We start from the raw sequence: 21588 nt of genomic DNA on the forward strand, positions 1-21588 counted from the left end.
TCAGGTTGCGCGTTCTCGCGAAGCTGAGTCGAGTGAAGTGGCCATCCCATTTGAAGACTTATCAAACCCGCTTAATAGTTCATATATCTGCGACAGAAGCCATGTCAACCGACTCGTGGGCTCTAGCTGTGGACGAACAAGAGTCTACACCCAAGTCTGTGAGTGAAAATATGATTTTAATTGTGTTGTAATGGATTAGGGCACTAGCGGCGGTGAGTCAGGGATTGGCTGCGTCTCAAATCCACGTGAGCATTTCTGAATGTCACAGCGTCCAAACACGGGTTTGACCATCAAAATGCTTTCTAACTAGAGCCTGTATGATATTTTAAATCTATATCAGTTTTAGTGACTACAGTTTGACTTTGAACCACTTCGCTATGAAATTAGTCTACATAACTTTTATGTGATTTTTCTGCCTGTGCTGTTTGAAAAGCTAGTGAGTGTTTGTGTAATTTACATGACGTGTATTTTATTGCTAGCTAGCACTTCAACTAGCATCAAATATACCTACTTGATTTACATCATTGACTGTTGTTTAATCAATTTAAGACGTTACTATTGACAAATGTTTAATTTTTGAAAGTTCTTGTGGATATTGACTTTGTATTTTCTAAAACTGTAAATTCTGAATTTGAACAGATTGGGAACTCCCGGATTAGGGAAGGGGGAGATGCACCTTCACGCAAGACTAATGGTAATAACATTTTGCATTATTGTATAACATTAAAACAATCGTTCACCCAGAAATTAATATTTATGTAGTTCCAAACCTGTATGACTTCCGCGGAACACAATAAGAGAACCTTTGACAAATGTAGACCCCGCAGTGTCAACCAAATGTTTTGTAGAAAACAGCAACTATAAATGTAAATAAACAAAGTTGCTTGTCAGATTTTCCTAGCAACCATATTTTTAAAACAATAAGCCCCCCAAAAAACACAACCCACCTAGAACCTACCCTTACGCCCGAAACCCATGTAAATCCTACTCTTACGCCCAAAAGCCTCTCAACCTACACTTATGCCTAAAAAACTCTTTTAATCTGGAATCTACATACTGAAACACACTCAAAACCTACCCTCACCCCCGAAACCCACTCAAAAACTACACTTACGTAGACTGGGTAAACCCAGCCTGATCTGCTGGCGTTTTGATTTCGCCCTGCAACTCAGTCTGGAAACCTGTGCATTAATTTCTACTGCTTCTGTTACACTTTTGCGGGAACCAATCACAGACTGGCTTATCCACCTGGTGCGCTATTGGCGGGTTTAACAAGATGACGGATAGAGAAGTGATGGGTTGTTGCCCGTTGATCACGCCTCTTGTGGTCTGATTGGTTGAAGGACTAATCGATTGTGTAACGTGTCATTTGAATAATGCTTGCCTCTTGTGCAGTAGAAAATACAGAGCAGACTCCCCAGACCAATGTTCAATCTTAAATTGAGCTTGGTCTGGTGATAGCCAGACAAACACTTACTCCCGAAACCCACCTAGAACCTACCCTTACGCCCGAAACCCACTCAACCTACATTTATGCCTAAAAAACTCTTTTAATCTGGAACCTACATACTGAAACCCACTCAAAACCTACCCTCACCCCCGAAACCCACTCAAATACTACACTTACGCCCAAAACCCACTCAAAAACTACACTAACGCCCGCAACCTACCAAAAACCTACCCTTACACCCAAAACCCACTCACAACTTATCCTTACACCCGAAACCCACCTTACACCCTAAACCTACCTAAAACCTACCCTTACGCCTGAAACCCACTCAGGACCTACCCTTACGCCCGAAACCCACTCAGAACCTACCCTTACGCCCGAAACCCACTCAGAACCTACCCTTACGCCCAAAACCCACTCAGAACCTACCCTTACGCCCAAAACCCACTTTGCGCCTAAAACCCACTAAAAACCTACCCTTACGCCTAAAACCCACTAAAAACCTACCCTTACGCCCAAAACCCACTAAAAACCTACCCTTACGCCCGAAACCCACTAAAAACCTACCCTTACGCCCGCAACCCTTACGCCCGAAACCCACTAAAAACCTACCCTTATGCCCGAAACCCACTAAAAACCTACCCTTACCCCTAAAACCCACTAAAAACCTACCCTTACGCCTAAAACCCACTCAAAACCTACCCTTACGTCCGAAACCTACCCTTATGCCCGAAACCCACTCAGAACCTACCCTTACGTCCGAAACCTACCCTTATGCCCGAAACCCACTCAGAACTTACCCTTACACCCGAAACCCACCTTGCGCCCAAAACCCACTAAAAACCTACCCTTACACCCAAAACCCACTCAAAACCTACACCTATGCCTAAAAAACTCTTTTAATCTGGAACCTACATACTGAAACCCACTCAAAACCTACCCTCACCCCCGAAACCCACTCAAATACTACACTTACGCCCGAAACCCACTCAAAAACTACACTTACGCCCAAAACCCACTCAAAAACTACACTAACGCCCGAAACCTACCCTTACACCCAAAACCCACTCACAACTTATCCTTACACCCGAAACCCACCTTACACCCTAAACCTACCTAAAACCTACCCTTACGCCTGAAACCCACTCAGGACCTACCCTTACGCCCGAAACCCACTCAGAACCTACCCTTACGCCCGAAACCCACTCAGAACCTACCCTTACGCCCAAAACCCACTCAGAACCTACCCTTACGCCCAAAACCCACTTTGCGCCTAAAACCCACTAAAAACCTACCCTTACGCCTAAAACCCACTAAAAACCTACCCTTACGCCCAAAACCCACTAAAAACCTACCCTTACGCCCGAAACCCACTAAAAACCTACCCTTACGCCCGCAACCCTTACGCCTAAAACCCACTAAAAACCTACCCTTACGCCCGAAACCCACTAAAAACCTACCCTTACGCCCGAAACCAGCTAAAAACCTACCCTTACCCCTAAAACCCACTAAAAACCTACCCTTACGCCTAAAACCCACTCAAAACCTACCCTTACGTCCGAAACCCTTACGCCTAAAACCCACTAAAAACCTACCCTTACACCCAAAACCCACTCAAAACCTACACCTATGCCTAAAAAACTCTTTTAATCTGGAACCTACATACTGAAACCCACTCAAAACCTACCCTCACCCCCGAAACCCACTCAAATACTACACTTACGCCCGAAACCCACTCAAAAACTACACTTACGCCCAAAACCCACTCAAAAACTACACTAACGCCCGAAACCTACCCTTACACCCAAAACCCACTCACAACTTATCCTTACACCCGAAACCCACCTTACACCCTAAACCTACCTAAAACCTACCCTTACGCCTGAAACCCACTCAGGACCTACCCTTACGCCCGAAACCCACTCAGAACCTACCCTTACGCCCGAAACCCACTCAGAACCTACCCTTACGCCCAAAACCCACTCAGAACCTACCCTTACGCCCAAAACCCACTTTGCGCCTAAAACCCACTAAAAACCTACCCTTACGCCTAAAACCCACTAAAAACCTACCCTTACGCCCAAAACCCACTAAAAACCTACCCTTACGCCCGAAACCCTTACGCCTAAAACCCACTAAAAACCTACCCTTACGCCCGAAACCCACTAAAAACCTACCCTTACGCCCGCAACCCTTACGCCTAAAACCCACTAAAAACCTACCCTTACGCCCGAAACCCACTAAAAACCTACCCTTACGCCCGAAACCAGCTAAAAACCTACCCTTACCCCTAAAACCCACTAAAAACCTACCCTTACCCCTAAAACCCACTAAAAACCTACCCTTACGCCTAAAACCCACTCAAAACCTACCCTTACGTCCGAAACCCTTACGCCTAAAACCCACTAAAAACCTACCCTTACGCCCGAAACCCACTAAAAACCTACCCTTACGTCCGAAACCCTTACGCCTAAAACCCACTAAAAACCTACCCTTACGCCCGAAACCCACTAAAAACCTACCCTTACCCCTAAAACCCACTAAAAACCTACCCTTACCCCTAAAACCCACTAAAAACCTACCCTTACGCCTAAAACCCACTCAAAACCTATCCTTACGTCCGAAACCTACCCTTATGCCCGAAACCCACTCAGAACTTACCCTTACACCCGAAACCCACCTTGCGCCCAAAACCCACTAAAAACCTACCCTTACACCCAAAACCCACTCAAAACCTACACCTATGCCTAAAAAACTCTTTTAATCTGGAAACTACAAACTGAAACCTACTCAAAAATTCCACTTATGCCCGAAACCCACTCAAAACCTACCCTTACGCCTGAAATCCATAAAAAAACGACACTTACACGCCAAAAAAAAAAACCTCAAAAACTACCCTTACGACTCAAAAAAACCCTTTCAATCGTAAACTTGCTTAAAACAAATCCGGTTTCCGGGGTGAAACGGGATGGGGAGTCACAAGGTGACGTATTGGACACGGGCGTGGCTTCTGACGTGAATCAAAATCATCTGGTTCTTGGTAGAAGAAACAACCAGTCTTTCTCAAAATGTCCCATTTTTGTTCCTCTGAGGAATAAAGGCATACAGGTTTGGAACGGTATAGAGATGTGTTGATGTGTTGTTACTAAAGATAACTGTTAACAATAATTGCATTATAAGATTTCTTCATTTTCTTAAGTGTCATTTATTCCCCCTCCTTTAGATAATGGTGACAAATCGGATGAAGAGGAAAAAGGTTAATCTTTAAACCATTACAGTCAACAAACATTAAAAATGTAGCCTATTTATTTGCTGAATACACATTTAGTGCTATTGTGAATGATTCTGACTTTAAATCTGTTGAGCTATTTAAGTAGTTTAAAAAGTGTGTGGTTGCATCTTAAGGTATTCATTCAAATGACAAACAAAAAAAAACTCCTAGTAAGCCTGCTCTTTTCCCACTATACTATTTTAGAGGACAAAGCCACACAGTCTCTCCTTAATAAGTTGATCAGAAGCAATGTGGTCAACAACACAAACCAAGTGGAGGTTCTTCAGAGAGACCCAAACTCCCCACTGTATTCAGTCAAGACCTTCGAGGAGCTGAGACTGTGAGTACTGCATACGAGTGTTCAACATTGATCATTAATAAGAAATGTTTCTCAAGCAGCAAATCAGCATATTAGAATGTCACATGATCCTTCAGAAATCACTTATTTAAAATGGGAATAATATTTCACAATATGTGAATCTTTTGACTGTATTTTTGATCAACTAAATGCAGCCGTGGTGAACATTAGAGCCAAATCCCAAACTTTTTAATGGTAGTTTGTATTGCTAGCATTCATAACAATTACTGCTAAATGTCTGATGAATATTTTGAGAAAATTAAAAAAAAAAAGTATTCAGTTAAGACAGACAATGCACTATATTTGGAAGCTATGACACCTCACAGGTGGCTCGCATGTGTTCGTTTTATTTGTTTTTATTTGTGTAACTCAGGAAACCTCAGTTGCTCAAAGGCGTCTATGAAATGGGCTTCAACAGACCTTCTAAAATCCAAGAGAATGCCCTTCCCATGATGCTCGCTGAACCGTAAGTCCACATATTTTATACATTAGATTTTAGTTGAATACAGACGTCACATTGAGTGTTTGTAGCGAACAGTGAATTGCACTTGAGCCCCTTTGGCTCCAAACACTCCAGGTATTATGGCAGGTTCCATAATAAGAAATAACAATGTTTTGATGTAAAAGGTGCTGATAACTGTGTGTGTGTGTGTGTATATACACCGATCAGGCATAACATTATGGGATGAAGTGTATAACACTGATTATCTCTTCATCACAGCTCCTGTTAGTGGGTGGGATAGTGGGGGGATTAGTTAGGCAGCAAGTGAACATTTAGTCCTCAAAGTTGATGTGTTAGAAGCAGGAAAAATGGGCAAGCGTATGGATTTGAGCGAGTTTGACAAGGGCCAAATTGTGATGGCTAGACGACTGGTTCAGAGAATCTCCAAAACTGCAGCTCTTGTGGGGTGTTCCCGGTCTGCAGTGGTCAGTATCTGTCAAAATTGAACGAACCGCGGTGAATCGGCGACAGGGTCATGGGCGGAGCATCTCCAAACTTCGTAGTTTGGGCAGTGCCTGATTGGCAGGGGCAGATTTAGTGATTTGGGGGCCCCAGGCAAAATACAGGAATGGGGCCCTATACAATTGCACATTTACAACCTTGAGATTATTTTCACTGTTGTAATTAATGCTGCTGCTGCACGACCCCTCCGCCCCCACAAATTTAAATTAGACTGAAGGAAATTATTGCACACATAACAATTATTATTTAAACCAATAATGAAACAAATATTAATAAAAAAGCATGTCTAATTAATTGAAATCATGAAACGTGTTTGATTTAACAACAATTTATTAAAAGTTTAACAAAATATTAATTTTTTTGTTTTATGTATTTACATTTTTCTGGTAATCAAATGAAGGCATACAACATTTATCTTTTATTCCAATGAAAATTAAACACCTATGATTTCCGCGATGCAGAAAACGCAGACAGAATCCAGTCATACAACCGGAATTTACTGTTTAACACAGAATTTGTATTTTGGATTAATAAATCCAATGCAAGTCCGCACACTTCAATCAAATCGCGATATGGACTAGTGTATGTGACGGCAAATAATAAGGCCCTATACTTTCTACAAAGGCGGTTGTCGTGGTAATGAACACCACAGCAAGCGCTTGTGCATCCGCGCTGAACATGTATTGTATATAAAGAGCATTTTAGGGGGCCCTTGGCTTTCGGGGGCCCCAGGCGGTCGCCTACCTTTTGCCTAATGGTAAGTCCGCCCCTGCTGATCGTTGTATACACACACACACACACACACACAATTGGAATTAATTTTTATTTTATTTAACTAAAAGAAGAATGGAACATATTGGATATTTGATGCACAATATTGGACTATTATAAAATGTGTTCTGTGAAATCTCTGAGAGTAGAAGTGTGAAATAAGTTTCATATAACACTCACATGAACTGACTGTTTCCTTCACTCGCAGACCTCAAAATCTGATCGCTCAGTCGCAGTCTGGCACTGGTAAAACAGCCGCCTTCGTGCTGGCCATGCTCAGTCATGTGGACCCAGGCTTAAAATGGCCTCAGGTGAGTTTGAAAACTGAGATTCACCAATTTTGAGATTTAATGCCATTTTGCTTCCATAACTTGTCTTCTGTCAGACTATTGGAAAGAAAACATCCTAGATACACCTTTAAGTGTTTATTTTATTATACTTTGTCTGCATCTGTAGATTTCAATCTCAATACATATTTTTACAGGCTGTTTTCTGAGACCGAAATCTCCACGTCAGTAGCACTTACAGTACATAGACCAAACTTTACAGTTTTATTCCAATCACATCTGAACGTTTTTACAGAGGTTCATATATAATTTGCCTGGTTTATATAATATTTTATTCCTAAACAATATGGTGAATATTTTTTTTTTCTGACTGTTGACAGTATTGTCTGATATATGGAGTGATAAAAATAGCTAAAATAGCAAAATCCCATCAGTCAAAACCTTTAACTCTAAAATGTCAACAAAATGAAACTGTTCTGGACATTTATGCAAATTATTGCATATTTTATTAGGTAATGCGATTTTAATAACGCATTTGAATTTTAATAATACTTTGGTGTTCAATCTGTGTCTTCCTTCCAGTGTTTGTGCATTTCTCCCACATATGAGCTCGCTCTGCAGACGGGTAAAGTCATCGAGCAAATGGGCAAGTTTTATCCTGAAGTTAAACTGGCATATGCTGTTCGAGGAAATAAAAGTAAGTGGCTCAAATTAAGCCTCAGAATATTGTGTAAACCAGATCTAAATGCATGATGGCTGCTGTGCCCTCTGTCAGTGGAGCGTGGCGTTAAGATCGAGGAGCAGATCGTCATCGGCACACCTGGGACGGTTCTGGACTGGTGCGTTAAGCTCAAGTTCATCGACCCGAAAAAGATCAAAGTGTTTGTTCTGGATGAGGCTGATGTCATGATCGCCACACAGGGACACCAAGACCAGAGCATCCGCATTCAGAGGTGAACTTTCCCTAGTGTTTGGAGAACTGGCTTTCAAACCTTGCAGGCAAATGCACAAAGACGGACTGATGTTTACATGATCTATTAATTCATTTATTATTATTAAAAACATTTAAAAGTGCATTTCATATAATACCTTGACACATTTTCAAATATGTGCATGATTTTCAGATTTCAGCTGAAATTCTCGAAAGAACTTTGCTTAAAGTTTAAAAATAAAAATTATTATTAGTAGTAGTAGTATTACTTAATTGGGTAGTGAGTTATTTTTCTTTTAAAATACTGTTAATATTTGATTTTTTTTATATATATATATATAATCAACATGAAGTATACCATTTTGTTGTCATGTAACATAAAAATGACAAAACAGGAATTGATATTATGAATGCAATTACACATGTAGACCCTAATGACAAGTGTGTCAACAAAAATTATGTATCTTCAAAAATATTTCATCATTTGACTTTGACATTTAAAGGAACACTCCACTATTTTTGAAAATAGGCTGATTTTCCAGCTCACATAGAGTAAAACAGTTGAGTTTTACCATTTTTGAATCCATTCAGCCGATATCTGGGTCTGACGGTAGCACTTTTAGCATAGCTTAGCATACATCATTGAATCGGATTAGACCATTAGCATCGCGCTCAAAAATGACCTTAAGACTTTCAATATTTTTCCTATTTAAAACTTGACTCTTCTGTAGTTATATCGTGTACTAAGACCGACGGAAAATGAAAAGTTGCGATTTTCTGGGCCGATATGGCTAAGAACTATACTCTCATTCCTGCGTAATAATCAAGGAACTTTGCTGCCGTACCATTAGTGCAGCGGCACAATGATATTACACAGCGCCTGAAAATAGTCCCCAGCACACTCTGTGTAAGCAGGTTGTCACGTTGGCGGTTGGAAGTTAGCCTATTTTCAGGTGCTGCGTGAATAGGAAAAATATTGAAACTTGAGCGAGATGCTAATGGTCTAATCAGATTCAATGAGCTATGCTAAAACTGCTACCGCCAGACCCGGAGATTCAAAAACGGTACAACTCAACTGTTTAACTCCAGAGGAGTTGGAAAATGAGCCTATTTTTAAAAAAAGTGGCGTGTTCCTTTTAAATGGATAGTTCACCCAAAAATGAAAATTCTGTCATTCTTACTCGTTTCGGGGTCGTTCCAAACCCGTAAGACTTTCATTCATCTTTGGAACACAAATTAAGATATTTTTGATGAAATCTGAGAAATTTATGCAAGGAAAATATTTTCCTCCTTAAACATGATTTTGTTTTGTCATGAAATGTAATTTAATTAAATTAGTCATTAAAGCTGAGCTTTGGTTGTTTCTTTTGTGTTTTTTTAAAGCAAAGATTACATTTCTTGATGTCCGTATTTCCCGCTAATCCTTTTGCATATTTTCACAAAAATACCAACAGATTTATCCTTCAGATATACTGGCTTCTCTGGCTTAAAATGCAAAGAAGTGGAACATGGACTATAAGAGATTGACTATAAAAGGTTTCTGTTTCTTGTCTCTTACAGAATGCTGTCCAAAGGCTGTCAGATGTTACTTTTCTCTGCCACCTTTGAGGACTCTGTGTGGAAGTTTGCAGAGCGGGTCGTGCCGGATCCCAACATTATCAAGCTAAAACGAGAAGAGGAGACCCTGGACACTATCAAGCAGTACTATGTGCTCTGCAACAACAAGGAGGACAAGTTCAACGCGCTCTGTAACATCTACGGAGCCATCACTATCGCACAAGCAATGATCTTCTGTCATGTGAGTGTTTGCCTCTGGTTGATATTTCTGTGTTTTGTTGTTCTTTCACTCAATCATCTCATGTTGTCGTCTTTTCTCAGACTCGAAAAACAGCCAACTGGCTTGCTGGCCAGCTGTCTAAAGAGGGCCACCAGGTGGCGCTCCTCAGTGGGGAAATGGTGGTTGAGCAGAGAGCAGCAGTTATTGAACGTTTCAGAGATGGCAAGGAGAAAGTTCTCATCACTACCAATGTCTGTGCCAGAGGCAAGTCCACTACCTAATATACATCTCATCAGATGCAAAGCTGTATTTTTACATCCTTGATAGAATATGCTATTTTAACCAAAATATGATTTATTTTTATATAACTCAACTATGGCCTTGTTTACACCTGGTATTAAGATGCATTCGACAACATGACTGTTTACTCTACAAAAGCAAACCGGTCAAATGTGTTTTTTCAACTCCCTCTGGAAGTGGTCGAAAGTGGACAAGTTCAAAACATTTTAGACCCCGTTTACACCTGTATTTAGTGCCGTCCACTTGTGATCCGACCACAACGCTTCTTAATACCAGTGTGAACAGGGCCAATGCGTAAATTCTGCCATCTTCAAATAATCATGCTGTCCGTTCACAGGTATTGATGTTGAACAAGTGTCAGTGGTGATCAACTTTGACCTTCCACTGGACAAAGATAGCAATCCAGACAACGAAACGTACCTCCACCGGATCGGTAGGACTGGACGCTTTGGCAAGAGAGGACTCGCTGTCAACATGGTGGACAGTCAGCGCAGCATGGAGATTCTCAAGACATATGAGAGGCATTTTAGTAAGTCTATATATTAGTTTGTCTCTTGAAGGAATAGTTCACCCAATGTAATAATACATATAGTATATATATATATATATATATATATATATATATATATATATATATATATATATATATATATATATATATATATATATATATATATATATACACACACATCAATTGTAATTCATTTTATAAATATTCATTTTTATTTGTATCATTTATATTAGGGTTATTGTAGTATCATTGAGATACTATTATAGTGTTTATTAATATTTTTTTTGAATCAACAAAAAGTTTTTATTTTAATTAATTTTTCAAATGTTGTTGTTTTTGCCTTTTTAATAGTTTTTGGGGTACTATTTTAGTTAACATGAGCTAACACTGGAAAAATACTTATACAGTATTTATTGATCTTTGTTCATGTTAATTTCAACATTTACTAATACATAATGTAAATCAAATTTTGTATTTTTTAACATTAGTTAATGCACTGTGAACTAACATGAACAAACAATGAACAGCATTGACTAAAACAAATACATTAGTCAATGTTAACAAATGAGACCTCATTGTAAAGTGTTACTGTTTTCGGTTTTAGTTTTTATTCATTTTTATTTTAGCTTTACTTAATTTAGTACATCACGTTAAACTAAATGAGAAATGTTGAAATAAAGTTTCTTTTATATATTACATTTTTTCAAGTAACAACTTTTTTTATGTTTTTATTTTCAGTTCTAGTTTTATTTAAATGTAATAATTGTATACATAATAGTTTTTTCTTAATTATAATAAATAAATATATATAATGCACATTTTAACAGGGTTCCTACACAGTTTGGAATTTGATTTGAGTAATTTCCAGGTCCGGAAAAGTATGGAAAAAAGAAAGCAGAGTATGGAAAAATATTTGCATTTCCAGACTATTGCCCCTATTTAGTTTTCTATAATAAAAAATTAAGAATTTAATGAAAATTTAATTTATCATACAAGAAGTGTGGCAGCTGTTTAGGGATTCTTTGGTGAGTGTCAAAAACGACTGAATTAATTAAAGGTGCACTTTTTAATTATGCAAAAATGCAGGTTATTATAATATTTTTGGTTTCTTCTCACTTTATTGTTAGCACAGTATTACAGAGCCTCTTAAAGGACCTTTGCAAAAATAAATATACAGACCTTAGTGTGCACATTAAATATTATATTTATTTATACTTCAGAATTTAGATTGTTTCATCTATTTGTTTGTTTTTCCCAACAGATAAGAAAATTGCAAGGCTGGACACGGATGATCTGGACGAAATTGAAAAAATCGCCAACTGAAGTGATGAAGAGTGAAATCCACATTATTTTCATGAAAATCAGTTCTGCTGTTACCTTGTGATGTTTACGCTTTAGCTCACCAAGCTTAATGCCAAATAGTTTTGATTCTAAGCTGATAATTATTACAGGATCAGTTTGCGATTGACAGAGTGTGTTTTGATTTAGAAGTGGATTGCAATACTTATTCCTACATTTAATCTTGTTTACTGGAGACAGTTTAACACAGGCATTTTGTCTGTTATCTACTTTACTAATGAAGCATATTTTGCATAGTGTTGCACTCTGAAGTAAGTCGACTACCTTTTGGTCTTGCTAGTGAATAGAACTATAACAGACTTCAGTATTTATTCAGTATCACAGTATCTAAGAAGATAAAAGTCAGTAAGGAAGACAATCTCAGATAAACATAATTAGTATTTCAGCGTGCCTACAAATTCGCACCAAATTATAAAGCGCACAAATGACGCAGTCCCTTAAGACCAACTCAAAACACTAACATTCCTCAAGACAAGAGCACTTTAGAATAGACATTTTGTTATGATAATTATTGTGTAAACGCACAATAGAGTATTATTGTGATTATATAATGATGCCAAAAACCATTTAAGCTTTTGGAAGAAGAAAGAGTTTGTTTTGTTCTGTTCAGAAAGACCAAATATTAGTTTGAGTTTTAGTTGCACTGAATTTTTTTGAACATTTGCTAGCATGTTCTGTTCCGTTGCAGGAAATGCAGCACTTTTACAAAGTACAAAGAGCTACTGAAGAGTGAATGTTGTATTGTAGCTATATTGCTAGGAATGGCTGCTCTACTCTTGTTTGCAAAAAGCTAAATTATTTTAGTTTGTTTACATTTTTGCTGCTCAAAGTGATGCACTTTGTTTGACTGAAACCCATTTGCATTTCAGTTTTTTGGGGTTTTTTTTTGTACATTAGCTGCATTTAGGGTTTTATAGTTGTTTCCTCTATATTCTTATAATAATAAAACTACCAGATGGGGCATTTCTGTGTGGTGTTATCATTTTCACTTCCTTGCCAGCATTAAATGCAACATACTCTTAGTGTGGATTTATACTTTTATTATTTTGTTGTTGGTCTTTCCAGCTCCTTGCATTTACAATGAGAAACACTTTTAGCACTTTTAACATAGTTTGCAGATGTTTTAACACGCATCTGATTTTAACACTGCAAGCAGCAATGAAAGGCCCAAGCCCCGGTGGCTTCAGGGCAACTGTGCACGACAGGCAATATGCATTTAAACCGGGTAAATGTAAAAAGACCATTTTAAAATCGTTTGGATGACGTTCATTTAATCGGTCGCCATGGCAACACTTTGTGATATCCAATATCAGTTCACAATTTAGCATCTTTAATATATTGTCTTCATGTTGAAAACGTTTGATGTGAATCAAATAAACCACTTAAGAGTAGTAGTTTAAAATTCAGAGCCTGATTTTTCAAAAAATCCACATTCAAACCAAAATATCTGACTCCTTGTTGGTCGGAGCTAATGACTGTATATTAGAAAGTTGTCCGGCTCGATGAGAACAATATATGTACCGACTTTGGTGACTGTAGGTAAAACCCTCACTTTTGTCAAACGGTGGCGCTACTGAGCTCCTCCACCACGCCCTTTGCCCATGTCTACTCTGAAAACTCTAATGCAGGGGTCTCCAAACTCGGTCCTGGAGGGCCACTGTCCTGCATAGTTTAGTTCCAGCCCCAAATAAACACACCTGAACCAGCTAATCAGTGTCTTACTAGGCCCAAGTGAGACACTGATTAGCTGGTTCAGGTGTTTTAAAAGGGTTGGAGCTAAACTCTGCAGGACAGTGGCCCTCCAGGACCGAGTTTGGAGACCCCTGCCCTAATGTGTGTGTCGAGTTTCATGCAATTTCAAGCATGCTTAGCTAAGAGCCTCAAAAACACCCGAGATTATTAAAGCTTGACACGTTGCCATGGCAACAGTATTTAAGATATCAAAAATCCTGAATATATATATATATAGAGAGAGAATGTGTCTAATCATCAAGAAAATAATGTTATTTCAAAAAGTCTTAATGGTCCCACAAATAAGCTTAATTTTCGCTACATATTATAGATAAAACAATCTTATATGTTGCTTAATCTTTTATCTAGATATCTATAATATCTATTTTTTCCCTGTTGATTAATCTTAATTAAGTAGCTTTGCCTTCAGTTCAGTCTGATATTATTTTGTCTTGTTACTCTCTAATTCTTTAACTTAAACTGATTGGATATATAATAATTTTACCATTAAATCATGTATTTAATCGTGTGGAATGTTATTCATAATATAAAAATGTTTATCAGACAGCAAATCTGATTATCTGCGTGCTGTTTTGAGTGTTCATAAAAAGTTGCACTGCATTAATGTTTCAAGTTAAATCCATGTTGCTGTCGTCTTGGGAAATGCATAAAACCGATTTGTTTAGGACCCCACACTGAGCCAAGGTCATTGTAAGGTTTGTAAAAGTCCTGCGTGGTACATCCATAGTCTCAATCACACAATTGTCAAACCTCTCCCCGAATTCAGCCTCTGCGGCTGATAGCACCGTCCGGAGCTGGTCTGTTGGCCGGAAATGGCACTTGAATCTCTGACCGCATGGAGTTCTGATGGCAAGCAGCAGGCCTGATTCCTCTGTCTCACTTCCCGTCCCCTCTGACATCACATCCGGCCGGGGCTTTGTGTGGACATGTGAAGTGTGTTGACGTATCCTATGGCTGCTGTCATCTTGGCTGAACCGGTCAGTATCTGTTTTTTTCTCTATGGATGGCAGAACCCTGTATTTGTTGAGTAAGATGGGCTCATCCGGAGGTCTGTCGAAGATTTCAGTCAGTATATCTGTACTTGGTTGACTGCTGCGTCTCAGAATGGCTCGGGATCGAAGGCTCTGGTTTAATCTTTCATTTGCCTTGGCAGCTGGAGGTTGGGGAGAAAGAGACGAGGGCTGAGAAGGTGGGTCCACACTCAAAGTGTGAGCCATCATGGGTCTGCTGCGTCCCTTAGAAGACTTGGGCCTGGTCACATGCATCCTGTCTCCAGAAGACATTGAATTCTGATCAGATAGATAGATAGACGGACAGACAGACAGACACACACATACAGGGAGTGCAGAATTATTAGGCACGTTGATTTTCTGATCATATTTTTTTTCCAGGCACATTTGACCAATTCCAAACCACAGTAATCCTAATAACTACTATTGATTTAGTATTTAATAATGTATAAGTGATATATAATTGTTCATGAAGGCTGGAAATGAAAATCACCTTATATTCAGGTGTGCAGAATTATTAGGCATGTTTTCTTTTACAGATAAATTGAGCCAAAAAAGAGATTTAACTCAGACTGAAAAGTCAAAAAGTATTAAATGCCCATGAGAAGGATGCAATACTAATGCAATACTAGACATTGCAGTTAAGGCATGACCATTGAACAGTGAAATGCTCGTTGGGTCAGCAGGATCTGACAAAAACAGGTGGTGAAGAAAAGACACCTGTTAACCGCAAAAGAATTAAGAATTAAGGTGAAGAATTAAGGGTGAAATGAACAATTATATATCACTTATACATTATTAAATACTAAATTAATAGTAGTTATTAGGATTACTGTGGTTTGGAATTGGTCAAATGTGCCAGGAAAAAAAATATGATCAGAAAATCAACGTGCCTAATAATTCTGCACTCCCTGTATAGTGCATCTGGAAAGTATTCACAGCGATTCACTCTTTCCACATTTTATGTTACAGCCTTACTCCAAAATGGATTTAATTAATTATTTTCCTCAAAACTCTACAAACAATACCCCACAATGACAACGTGAAAGAAGTTTGTTTGAAATCTTTGCAAATGTATTTAAAAAAAAAAAAATAACATAAGTATTCACAGCCTTTGCCATGACACTCAAAATTGAGCTTGGGTGCTGATGTTTCCGCTGATCACCCTTGAGATGTTTCTACAACTTGACTGGAGTCCACCTGTGGTAAATTCAGTTTATTGGACATGATTTGGAAAGGCACACACCCGTCTATATAAGGTCCCACAGATAGCAGGTCAGAGCACAAACCAAGCCATGAAAGGAATTGTCTGTAGACCTCCGAGACAGGATTGTATCGAGGCACAGATCTGGGGAAGGGTACAGAAAATAATTCAGCAGCATTGAAGGTCCCAATGAGTACAGTGTCCTCCATCATCCGTAAATGGAAGAAGTTTGGAACCACCAGGACTCTTCCTAGAGCCGCCCGGCAAAACTGAGCGATCAGGGGAGAAGGGCCTTAGTCAGGGAACCCGATGGTCACTCTGACAGAGCTCATGCGTTTCTCTATGGAGAAAGGAGAACCTTCCAGAAGAACAGCCATCTCTGCAGCACTCCACCAATCAGGACTGTATGGTAGAGTGGCCAGAAGGAAGCCACTCCTCAGTAAAATGCAACTGAAGGACCCTCAGACCATGAGAAACTAAATTCTCTGGTCTGCTGAAACAAAGATTGAACTCTTTGGCCTGAATGGCAAGCGCCATATCTGGAGGAAACCAGGCACCGCTCATCACCTGGCCAATACCATCCCTACAGTGAAGCATGGGGGTGGCAGCATCATGCTGTGGGGATGTTTTTCAGCGGCAGGAACTGGGAGACTAGTCAGGATCGAGGGAAAGATGAATGCAGCAATGTACAGAGACATCCTTGATGAAAACCTGCTCCTGAGCGCTCTGGACCTCAGACTGGGGTGAAGGTTCATCTTCCAACAGGACAAAGACCCTAAGCACACAGCCAAGATAACAAAGGAGTGGCTATGGGACAAATGTGAATGTGAATGCCCAGACTTGAACCCGTTTGAACATCTCTGGAGAGATCTGAAAATGTCTGTACACTGAGGCCCCGATCACACAGAACACGTTTTTGCACCTTTTTTTAATAGATTTCTGATGGCAGAGAACGTTATGCGCGCTGCTTATGCGCCCCGGGCGCCTCGCCTTTTAGAAGGAGCGCCTGAAGAAAATTATCTCTGAGCGGAAAAGCGCCCGATGTCATCGCGTTTTTTCCTATTGTCCAATCGAATGAATGAAGAGGCAGGCCTTCCGTTGTGGTGACCCTAACCTCGATGAGACTGACAGGACAGTTGATTTGGTGGTTTCCTAGCAACATAAAAAAAACCTGCAGCGCACTGCTATTTTCTAAATTGAAAAACGTCGACCAATAAAAGGCAGTGCAGTGCGCCTCGCGTTTTCGAATCTGAAAAACGCATTCTGTGTGATCGGGGCCTGATGCTCTATAAAGAGTCCTGGTGGTTCAAAACTTCTTCCATTTACGGATGATGGAGGACACTGTACTCATTGGGACCTTGAATGCTGCTGAATTATTTTCTGTACCCTTCCCCAGATCTGTGCCTCGATACAATCCTGTCTCGGAGGTCTACAGACAATTCCTTTCATGGCTTGGTTTGTGCTCTGACCTGCTATCTGTGGGACCTTATATAGACAGGTGTGTGCCTTTCCAAATCATGTCCAATAAACTGAATTTACCACAGGTGGACTCCAGTCAAGTTGTAGAAACATCTCAAGGGTGATCAGTGGAAACAGGAGCACCCAAGCTCAATTTTGAGTGTCATGGCAAAGGCTGTGAATACTTATGTACATGTGATTTTTTTGTTTGTTTTTTGTTTCAAACTAACTTCTTTCACGTTGTCATTATGGGTTGTTGTTTGTAGAATTGATGAAAAAAATGCATTTAATCAATTTTGCAATAAGGCTGTGACAGCAAAATGTGGAAAAAGTGAAGCACTGTGAATGCTTTCCAGCTGCACGACAGACAGACAGACAGACAGACAGACAGACAGACAGACAGACAGACAGACAGACAGACAGACAGACAGACAGACAGACAGACAGACAGACAGACAGACAGACAGACAGACAGACAGACAGACAGACAGATAGATAGATAGATAGATAGATAGATAGATAGATAGATAGATAGATAGATAGATAGATAGATAGATAGATAGATAGATAGATAGATAGATAGATAGATAGATAGATAGATAGATAGATGGACGGACGGACGGACAGACAGACAGACAGACGAGTGTATGCATTGCAAATAACTTAACATTTAGGGTTCTGTTTATAGGTTAAAGTTGATCAAATATTCAATAAATCGTTCTATTGTAAAATCTTAGATGTGTCGTACCTTTATTTTGTTATATTTTGCTTCTTTCAATCGTTGTTAAAGAGATCGAGTGAGGAGGCATTTTCACCTCAGTCTCTAGTGTTGCCGACGCGCTGGCGTCTCCGTGGCAACGCTTCAGAAGCGGAAGTGCTGTAATGAGCGTTTTTGTAAACAATTACGTATCACTGGAACAGCTTTTTTTGACAGTATTCACTGGAGAGAAGTAAAATATACTGTGTAATATCCAACTAGCTCCCAAATTGTTACTTTAATTGATATTTCCAACTTATACTGTAAACCTTTATTTCATCATTGCAATCAGATACAGTCATTCCCTTTGGTGGTTGTTATCCTTCTCCTTATAAAAATGTGGTTTACTTTTCTCTGAAATATATATATTTCTTTAATTATCTGGCAGTCACAATGCTGTTGAACTTATTTTTTTATTCACAAACAAAATTTCGTAACACTTTGCCTAGATTAGAAGTCTTTCTTGCTTTAGATATCTCTCATACAGTAAAAACACTAAAATAATATGAGAAAAAAAAAAGGTTCTTAAGGATTATGTTCTTATCTTTCACTGATTGGGCGTCGTTTGTTTTTCATCTTTCTTTTCCATTTAATGTGTATATGTCCTGGTATAATTTGAATTATTATACACCTATTATATATTGTTAATTTATTTGTTTTCAGATTTTTTTATATGCTTTTCATTTGAGTCCACTGGTGCGGCTGTGGAAAAAAACGAATCTATTCATATCATTACACGTGATATCATGTGGAACTTTTTGACCCGTTAATAATCTTGGTGCAAATTTTACTACAGAGAGTGACCATATAAAAAGCCTAACTTTAAGAAACAATGTTTGGATTCCACTAAATGTGATATAGGAACAACCATGACAACAACACAGATTTCATTTTACTTATTTATTGCATTGCATATTATATCTTTACATCTACAACAAAACTCCCCCCTTTGTAGTGTAATATGTAAGACACACATTCAACATGAATTCAAGTGAAATAAAATTACCAATAAGATAATTAACATTCAAGAAAAAAAGGGAATGACCTATATATTCAAATACACAGCACTTTATATATCATAAACATCTTGTACTTTTAAATAAACATCATGACTTTATATTGTTCCCTAAGCTCAAATATATTAAAATACACCCAGCATTAAATGCCCACTCTGCCAAAAATATTGTGTAGTTCATTGGTAAAATGAGCAGATCCCTGCATAATAATGTGCATATTGCATGTCCCTTCGGCAAACCAAATGAATGAACACTTTAAAACAGAAAGACAGTCTATGTTTGTAGTAAATAAGTGTGAGTATGTGCCACAAGAACTGAATTAAATCTATGCCTCTATGGTAACTCCAGGAGGTTGTTCTTCGCATATAAGTCTTCTGTGATCTGGTACACTTCAGAGATGAGGGGCAGAGACTCTCCCAGCAGAGCAACCACCTGTGTGTGATCACCAGCATTCATCACATCAAAGAACGTGTCGCGCCCCGGAAGGGCACAGAAGGCCACGCCGACAGCTTTCCGGATGAGCCAGGGGTGGTGCTGAGATAGAGACTCGTTATAGGCTTCAGAACACATGACGGAGGTCTTGCTGTCCTCGGCGCTGGTTCGCAGTCTCTCGAGGAAGAGCTCCAGCCAGCGCAGAGCACGATGCAGCCTCAGAAGAGTCCGGCAACCGGATTCTGGGTGGCTGCTTCTTTTGGTGAGGTCCACCAGCTCATTTTCCAGCTCATACTTCACCATGGACTGGATGGTGACATAATGGGATCCATTTTCTCCTGAAAGGAAGTTCTCTATGATCTGGATTTTGCATATCACATCCTTGGAGATGAAGGAAAACACGTTCCCTAAACTGTTCATGAAGCTGATATGGAAAAAGAGCAGGCAATCCATATTTAGACACGTTTTCGTACCAATTAATTCTTTCTAGTGCTGTCAAATCAATTAATCGCATCCAAAATAAAAGTTTGTGTTCACATAAAATATATGTGTGTACTGTGTATAATTATTATGTATATTAAATACACACACATACATACATGTATATATTTAAGAAATATTTGCATGTATATACTGTGTGTATATATATTTACATTTACATTTAGTCATTTAGCAGACGCTTTTATCCAAAGCGACTTACAAATGAGGGCAATAGAAGCAACTAGAGCAGTCAAGGGCAACAGTATGCAAGTGCTGTAACAAGTCTCAGTTAATCTAGCACAGAACAGAATGGATTTTTTATTTTTATTTATTTTTTAATAAATTAGACAGACAGACAATGAATAGAATGATAAGTGCTATTCTTGATTGGTCAGGTGCTGCTGGAAGAGATGTCTTTAGATGTTTATATTAGATGTCTTTATATATATATATATATATATATATATATATAGTTATATAATTTATATTATATATAAATATACATATATATTTTCTTAAATATATACTTTCATATATACAAAATAATTATACCCAGTACACACACATATATTATGTAAACACAAACTTTTAAATCACAATTAATCGATTTGACAGCACTAATTCTTTCATAACTTTTCCAGACATTTGTAAATATTATTACAAGATATCTGAGCATTAGACACTTTTAAATGGACAATATGACTCTTTCTAGACTCTTTCTGTGAATTGTACAGGTCTTGAAACCATAATACAAATGAAATATAAAATAAAAATTCCTTAATATTTCAAGAGCTGTGGCAACCCTTTTCAAAGTAGCCATAATGTAAAACATTAATAAAACATGTACCCACCTGACCAGCTCTTTCCATCCTGCTATATAATGTTTAATGTAAACTTCCTTATTCTCACTTAGGCTTGATCTGAATGTTTCCAACACCCTCTGAAGACTGAATGTGTCTGCCATGTTTGTTATTTCTTATTCTACCACGAAATAAACCAAAGAAAATTTGTGACAAATCCTTATAACAAAATCTACAAGGGAATAATATATATTAATTGGCAGAAAAGAAGTATCTTATGTGTTCTTCTTTGGGATCATATCACTAAGAATGCTTTGCTTTCCCTTTGACCCTCTCTTCATGGATTTCCTGCATTCTTTAAGCAACGTAGGCAGCATCAGACCAATCAAATCACGTTTTTTTCATGTCACATGACAAAATGTCCACGTGATTGGATCTATGGTCTTGGCCTGCGGTTGTTTGGAGAATTTAACCAATGGGGTTGGAGATAACGCAGTCACGCAACGTCGCGTTGGACGTCAATTCTTGCTATAGGTTTGTTTACGTATATACCACATTCGACCTCTCCAGACCATAGACTGTAAAAAAATATGGACGACGCGACTCCATTGACTTCCGCTGACCAAAGTTGAAGCTTTCATAGGCCCGCTCACGGCGCTGACATCTTGGGACCGAGTCTGCGCAGTAGCGATCTCGGGAC

At 38.8% G+C, this 21588-nt stretch overlaps 3 protein-coding genes across 3 annotated transcripts; 1 reads left to right on the top strand and 2 right to left on the bottom strand.

Moving 5' to 3' along the window:
- Positions 1-12941, top strand: ddx19a (DEAD-box helicase 19a). The gene is made up of 12 exons (XM_079802169.1): positions 1-158; positions 640-694; positions 4674-4706; positions 4926-5061; positions 5453-5545; positions 7023-7125; positions 7684-7798; positions 7877-8054; positions 9593-9830; positions 9911-10073; positions 10447-10638; positions 11882-12941. The coding sequence occupies exons 1-12, from the start codon at positions 102-104 to the stop codon at positions 11941-11943; spliced, it is 1425 nt and encodes a 474-aa protein (XP_079658295.1). The 5' UTR covers positions 1-101; the 3' UTR covers positions 11944-12941.
- Positions 12942-14339: 1398 nt separating this feature from the next.
- On the bottom strand, positions 14340-15014 carry ubxn10 (UBX domain protein 10; the record flags this gene model as incomplete). Its single annotated transcript, XM_079802353.1, has 1 exon — positions 14340-15014. The coding sequence occupies one exon, from the start codon at positions 15012-15014 to the stop codon at positions 14340-14342; it is 675 nt and encodes a 224-aa protein (XP_079658479.1).
- Positions 15015-19041: 4027 nt separating this feature from the next.
- On the bottom strand, positions 19042-21567 carry cptp (ceramide-1-phosphate transfer protein). The gene is made up of 2 exons (XM_079803679.1): positions 20940-21567; positions 19042-20032 (listed from the first exon to the last, which is right to left on the bottom strand). The coding sequence occupies exons 1-2, from the start codon at positions 21050-21052 to the stop codon at positions 19510-19512; spliced, it is 636 nt and encodes a 211-aa protein (XP_079659805.1). The 5' UTR covers positions 21053-21567; the 3' UTR covers positions 19042-19509.
- Positions 21568-21588: the final 21 nt, after the last annotated feature.

This window comes from Gobio gobio (assembly GCF_949357685.1).
Source record: "Gobio gobio genome assembly, chromosome: 21".
Taxonomy (NCBI): Eukaryota; Metazoa; Chordata; class Actinopteri; order Cypriniformes; family Gobionidae; genus Gobio; species Gobio gobio.